This window comes from Petaurus breviceps, unplaced genomic scaffold (assembly GCF_028583685.1).
Source record: "Petaurus breviceps papuanus isolate PSGF00001 unplaced genomic scaffold, PetGlider_PUasm1.0 207, whole genome shotgun sequence".
Taxonomy (NCBI): Eukaryota; Metazoa; Chordata; class Mammalia; order Diprotodontia; family Petauridae; genus Petaurus; species Petaurus breviceps.
The window spans coordinates 11,431,475-11,438,718 of record NW_027185850.1 but is presented as its reverse complement, the minus strand read 5'-3'; the positions used below and the strand labels follow the sequence as shown (position 1 = coordinate 11,438,718).

The window sequence follows — 7,244 nt, the reverse complement described above, 5'->3', positions numbered from 1 at the left end:
AGAGAGAGAGAGAGAGAGAGAGAGAGAGAGAGAGAGAGAGAATTTAAGGGCAACTAGGTGGTTCAGTAGCTAAAGTCAAGCCCCAGACCTGGAGTCAGGAAGACCTAAGCTCAAATTCAGATTCAGACACTTCATTAGCTTTGTCACCCTGGACAAGTCACCTAACCTCTGCTTGCCTCAGTTTCCTCAAATGTAAAATAGGGATCATAATAACACCTACTTTCCAGAGTTGTTGTAAAGATACATTGAGATATTTGTAAAGTACTTTGCAAACCTTAAAAGGCTTTATAATGAGATTAGGGACTGATTGGGTTGAGCATTCAGTAGAATAGTTACTAACCCTTGTAACACATATGCAATAGTCAAATACAACTAATTTCTACATTGGCTATACCCAACAGCTTTATCTCAGTCTTCACCCTGATTCTCATCACCTCTGTGTCAGAAGATGGGTAGCTCATTTCATCACAAGTTGTCTGGAACTGCATTTGGTCATTGTGTTGATCAGTGTTCAAGTCCTCAGAGTTGATTGACTTTATAGTGTTGTTATGGTAGAAATGTTTCCCCTGGTTCTGTTCACTTCACTCTTCATCAGTTTGTACAAGTTTTATCAGGATCTTCCGAAATTATGCCTTTGTCTGTTCATCCATTCTTCAATGAGTGGGCACCCCTTAATTTTCAGTTCTTTGCTGCCACAAAAGGGGCTGCTATAAATATATTTTTGAAATAACAGTCTTTTGGCCGGGGTGCAAGCCTGGGAGCCCAGGGCTCACCGGGAACCCGGCGGTCGCCGTGATGCAGAAGTATGAGAAGCTGGAGAAGATAGGTGAAGGCACCTATGGAACAGTGTTCAAGGCCAAGAACCGAGAGACCCACGAGGTTGTGGCGCTGAAGAGGGTTCACTTGGATGATAATGATGGGGGGTACCAAGCTCTGCCCTGAGAAAGATCTGGCTGCTTAAGGAGCTGAAACATAAGAATATTGTCAGGCTTCATGATGTTTTGCACAGCGACAAGAAACTGACCCTAGTTTTTTAGTTCTGTGACCAAGATCTGAAGAAAAATTTTCACAGTTGCAATGGAGACCTGTATCCTGAGATTGTGAAGTCATTCCTTTTCCAACTGCTAAAAGGCCTTGGATTCTGCCACAGCTGTAATGCTCTGCACTGGGACCTGAAGCCCCAGAACCTTCTAATTAATCGGAATGGGGAGCTCAAGCTTACTGATTTGGGCTTGGCTCGAGCCTTCGGGATCCCTGTTCGATGTTACTCTGTGGAGGTGGTCACTTTGTGGTACCGCCCACCAGATGTCCTGTTTGGGGCCAAACTATACTCCACATCCATTGACACGTGGTCAGCTGGTTGCATCTTTGCAGAACTGGCCAATGCTGGACGGCCCCTCTTCCCTGGGAATGATGTAGATGATCAGCTGAAGAGGATCTTTAGGCTGTTAGGGACACCAGCTGAGGAACATTGGCCTGCCATGACCAAGCTTCCAGATTATAAGCCTTACCCTATGTATCCAGCAATGATGTCACTTGTCAATGTTGTGCCCAAGCTCGATGTCACAGGGAGGGGCCTGTTGCAGAAGCTTCTCAAGTGTAACCCAGTTCAGCGCATCTCAGTGGGAGAAGCTTTGCAGCATCCCTACTTCTCTGACTTCTGCCCTCCCTAGCCACAGGTCTCCTTTTCCCTTTTCTTGTCCAGAGATCCAAGCCCACTACCCTTGACCCCTCCTCTAGGCCCTCAGATTGGAAGCTGCTCAATGCGCTCTCACCTTGCTGGTCCACCCTGTTCCCTACCTACCCAGGGACCTCATGTGTCGAGGCAGGAGAAAGAGACCCTTGAAGCTAAGGGGTTTAAGGCTCCTTTGTCTTCTCCCCTGGCCCTTCCCTAGTCTCCCCCACCCCACTGGAAAAAAAGTGCTATGCACTTAGGCTCTGCTACTTGGGCCACATGTTTGGAACCAGTCTTGGTGGGGTTATGGTGTGAAGGATGGATGCCAGCCAAAGCCCCTGTCTCCCCACTCCCTGTGCTCCTCCCCCTTGCGTATGGACTTTATTTAATTTCATAAATTGGCTTCTTTCCCACAAAAAAAAAGAAATGAGAGTCTTTTTCCTGATCTCATTACTTGCTTGCCAATTGAGTAATATATCCTGCAATCCTGAGTTTAATCACCAATGAAAAAAGAGGAACCATCAACAATCTAAGTATTTGAGGCATTCCTTCCCTCCAAAGGGAAGAGAGGTGGATAAATTACTCAATTACTGAATAGTCCAAACAACATAAACATTAGAAAAGCAAACAAATATAATCATAAAAATGAAAATAATGAAGACTTTTGTAGATTATTGTGTTTTTTAAGAGTTGATGTGGTGTAAGAGACACTCCAATAGTAATCACCATATGTTATGTCTACTTTGTTTTTGTTACCATACAATTGTTGAATACCGCATGGTAATGGGAGCATTGACAATGCATTGACATGAACCCTGGATTAAGGGTCAGAGGACCAGGTTGTGGCTTTACCACTTGTTACTTACATGGGCAAGTCACTTTACGTCTCTCAATCTGTCTTCTCATTATTAAATCAGGTTTTCCTCTTCCAGCTCTCAATGCAAAGTTATGATCTTATGAAGTACTCCCAGTATGTGTATTTAGGAGGCAGACCTTTGATTTCACCAATATGAAATCACCTAGCGAGGAAGCTTCCTCCATCAATGCAAATTACCTGTAAGTTTAGTCTTAGAGAATAACCTGGGGACTCGTCCATGATCATACAACTGGAACGTTGAGAGGTAGGGTTCAAACCCAGGCATTCCTAACTCTATGGCTATTCTTCTATACAACACTGCTGCTTAATTATTCAGCTTATTCATTATTCATCAAATATGTCCTGGTGATTCATTTCAGAGGCTTAATTCATCTGACTACAGAATGACAGCATCTTGAAGAACCTCCTATTAAAATTATTTTCTAGCTCCTGTAGTTAAATTGTACAGAGTAAATATTAGTAATTATGTCAGGGGCCAAGCCAAGAATTATTGCAACTCTAATCAGATTACACCTGTTGTGAAATTATATGACAAAATATAAAGGGTAACAGTATGAAAAAGGAAAACCATAGTGAAAGACATCATAAGTCATCAGTGCATTGAGTGATCTTGACCTCAGAGGATTAATGGTGAAACACACACCTCCCTTCTTTTTGGCAGAGAGGTGATGGAGGCTGGGACCAGGGGATCTCTGTTGAAACCCTTACTCTGGTACTTAGCTTTTTGACTTGGTACATATACCTTAACCTCTCTGAATCTCACTTCCCTTATCTGCAAAATGGTGATAACCATGCTTGCAGTGGCCACCTCACAAAGTTCTATTATGAGGCCTCTATCAGGTAAACTTTGAGTCACGTTGGAAACCCCAAAGTAGTTCTTGCTTTGACATCTCTGTTTCATTTGAATTTTTCTTACTTCTAGAAACAGATACGAATGTTTTGAGTCCAGAAAGCAAAGACGTTGTCAAAAAAAAGCGGAAAGGCAAAGAGAAGAAGAAGAAGAGAAAGAAAAGTCCCAAAGAAAGTGATGATATGGATGAGTCCTGGGAGAAAGAAGTCGAGAACCTGGTAGCCTGGACCAACAAACTCAATTCGACTCTATTAGAAGACTGAGATTCCCAGGCGAGGCGAAGCCAAAACTCTCCTCTGCCTTCCCCAGGGGCAGGGCACTTTGTGGAGCTGGTCCTGCTGTCCATCCTTCTGACATCCTCTTCTCATTCTGCCGAGCAGCAGAGTTAAAATACAGATCAAACTCACTGGAGACACAGAATTGAATAGTTATTGGCTTCCATGTTTTGTACTAAGAAATGGGGAAAAATAGAACTGTTACTGATACTTTGTATGTCCAGGGCAAATGGTTCAAATGTAAACTCATTTAGCTGGAGCATGAAGAGAGTCAGGGACACCACACAGTGCAAGGAGATGGAGAGTCCTATGCATACCCTGGGGAAATGGGACCTGCAGCAAGGTGGGCAATGGGAAGAACAAATTAACGCACGAGTCCTGCTAACTAGATTCTAAGCTCTGCGCTTTCTATGCGACCAAAAGAGGAGGGGTGGGGAAAACCTGGTGGGAATGTGCCACTTTGGGACTGTGGGCCAACATGAGAACATGAGGTATCTGAGAAGAAAGACTGGAGGAGGTAGAAGAGGGGTACAGAGGGGGAAGTGAGAGGGTGCTCAAAACCAATTTTATTTTGTTCCAATTTGGCCTGACACCTGTCCTTATGGGAAGGAGGAGAGAATACTGTTCCTCCTTTCTGAGCAACATTCTCCTGGCTCCTACTCCTGGGATCCAGAGATAAGGTAAATATATGAAAACTATAACTGTAGTTCTGCTACTTGGAACCTAGCCCGTTTAAAAAAAATACATCGTCTCTATGGGAAAATGTTTTTTAAGTTCCAAATGATCAACTTTCAGATATTTTGGATAGCACAGTCCTATAGGAAGGGAGACCATTTGTTCCCCATTTCAAGTTCACTTCAAATGAAATGATATAAAAAGATTCCTATAAATCATAGGATGAGAAAAGCAAAGTAGCCTTAACATGTAGCAATCATCGCAATGATCATAGTTTTCTCTATTCCACATTTCCAAATATTATTCTATGATCCAGGAATTAAACTTATGTCAATTACTTCCAGGGCAAACAATATGAATATAGTTTTATGTCAAGAAGGACCAATGACGACCTCTGTCATTGAATCAATTGTATGGTCTAATTACAGAAAGGAATAGCGATGGATTGAGCACAGTCATGGGAAGAAGGCATTTTATTTGTCTCTGATGGTATCTGCTAGTGCTCTTTTTACGGTACCTCACCTCTTTGCACCGGAGCGTTCACTATTGTCCTTAATCCGATTTCAGCTCCCTTTCATTTACATTCTTGGGGTCATTATGCATATTGGCTCCTGGTTCTGCTCCACCATATATCTCTTTGTATTATTATCCCTATGTTTCTCTCTCTCCCTTCCTTCCTCTGCCCCTCCTCCTTTCCTTCCTCCCTCTCTCCTTCCTATTGCTTCAGTATAGTGAATTCCCAGTGCAGAAACTACCAATGCAGACACACTTTTCTGCAATTGATACTCGAGAGAGTTGTGTAAGGATACCGAGAGGTCAAGTCATTTGCCGAGGGTCACACAGTAAGTGTCCAAGTTCAGACATGAGGGGATATCTTCCTGATCCCAAGACTTTGTTGCATTATTCATAAGGGTGCATTTCAGACCGTGATTTGTTCAGTCCCTTCCCCATCTAAACAACATCCACTGTTTCTAATTTTTTGCTATCACAAAACTGATGAGAAAATGTTGGTAGACAGGGGGTCTTCTGTCCTTAAAACCCTTGGGGGCACATGGCAAAAGGGAGGGTCTCTTGGTCAAAGGGTATGAAGAGTTTAGTAAAGAAGAAAGTGTTTGTAATTTATTCACTATCAAGGCTGTAGTGGTAAAGTGATGGAGAGAATTGAACCAGTTTTCAAGCAATTGGCTAGTGGCATGGTAGGGTCAGGTTTTAGGGAAAACCTACGTGCAAAGAAGACAGCACCAGCACTTGGCCTTTCATCATTTCTTCTTGGGCCAGCTGATTCTTCTGCTCTTAGGGAGGAAAATTGAGATGTCAGGGTTACATCTGCTGCTACACCTGTAATCCCTAATACTAGTCCAGAGCAGCCCATATCAAGCATAATGACATTTGAAATCTAAAGCAGTTCCAACCCTCTCCTTTTACAGATGAAGAAACAGAGGCCCAGGTTCAGTGACTGTCCCAAAGCCACATGACTTCAGCGATGGGATTCAGACTGAGGTCCTTGATTACAGAGTCAGGACCCTTACCAGCGTGCCCTACTGCCTCCCACTAATCCCATCCAATCCAATAAACATTAAGCAGCTCTGGCCATGGCCAGCCACTGTAACAAGCACTGAGGATACAATTAATAAAAAAAGAAACACAATCCCTGCCCTCAAGGAGCTTACAATCTAAAGGGGGTGGGGCTAACACACAAAAGAATGCAAAGAAGCTGAGGAAAGTCCATGAGGCATCTTGTTCTGTGGAGCAGTACAAGCAAAGTAGATCTATAAAGGAGGGCGCTGGGGGAGTTTGGCACTCTGCCCTTCAGCCTTCCAATCAGAGGAGTGAGAAGGCTGCCGTTCCAGCTGAAGCCTGGAGGAGTTTAGATGTGATGGCACATCCTGGGAGGAGCGGGCAGGCCAGCAGATTCAATGTGGTTCTACTCTACCCAGCACAGCTGAGCTGAATGTAAGCACAGGTAAGCTTGATTCCTAGTCTCCATTCTCAGAGTGGGAACAGGGGGGCAAAGAAGGTGGAGGGGGACAAAAACCAGGCGACCCAACAGTCTTGACAAAGCATGATAATGTTGTTGAATTTTGCTAACATTTTGTACGCCTCTGACTTAGGTGTCTAGGCTATCTGTATGGGGAAGAGGGAAACTCCCACAAACCAGCTATTTTCTCCAAACAAAATTAACCCTCAGAGTACATGTAGATGAGCTAGGGAATCCCAGATTTAGAGCCAGGAGGAGTCTTAAACATCATTTAGCTCGATTCCCCTCATTTTACGCAGAAGGAAGCTGAAGAGTGGTTTTCATGCAGGGACTAAATAGAACCCCCATGTTCTCAACCCCCAGATTCCCTGCTCAGTTTCTGAGAAGTGCTGTGTATCGCTGGGCCTGGAGTCCAAAGGCCTGAATTCAGATTTCAGCTCCACCTTCAGCAAATCACCCAGTTCTTGGGGTGTCAGTGAGTGAAAGAGATGGAGGGGCTGAACTCTAGGGCTTCTAAGGTCCTTCTAGCTCCCAATCTATGAGTCAAGTAATGCTCTTTCCTTGACAAGTCACAAAATTGAAACAAAAATAGTAGTTTTATGATTATGAAGCTATGTATGTGAGCTCATAGGGTCCAAAGCCATCCCAATGCTATGGTTCCAGAATGGAAATCAACCACTGTTCTTCCAGATATCTCTCCTGGTTCACTCTTATCTGTTTGACCATTCCTTCTTACTTCCCTTTGTTGCATCATTAACCAACTCTCTTTTCATGGCTTCTTTCCCAGGTCCTTTCCCCTCCTCTCCTTCCCCCCCTTCCTTTCTTTCCTCTCCCCTTTCTTTCTCTCTTCTCCTCTCCCTCTCTTCTTCTCTCTTCTCTCTTCTCTCTTCTCTCTTCTCTCTTCTCTCTCTCTC

General features: G+C 43.8%; 1 protein-coding gene and 1 pseudogene across 1 annotated transcript in view; both read left to right on the top strand.

Moving 5' to 3' along the window:
• Positions 1-3,665, top strand: part of LOC138164792 (ubiquitin-conjugating enzyme E2 U-like) — a 69,820-nt gene extending 66,155 nt beyond the window's left edge. Inside the window, exon 10 of the mRNA XM_069092739.1 lies at positions 3,475-3,665. Coding sequence (XP_068948840.1) covers positions 3,475-3,665 — 191 coding nt within the window. The remainder of the gene's footprint in view (positions 1-3,474) is intronic.
• LOC138164791 (cyclin-dependent kinase 5 pseudogene) lies at positions 745-1,872 on the top strand (annotated as a pseudogene).
• Positions 3,666-7,244: the final 3,579 nt, after the last annotated feature.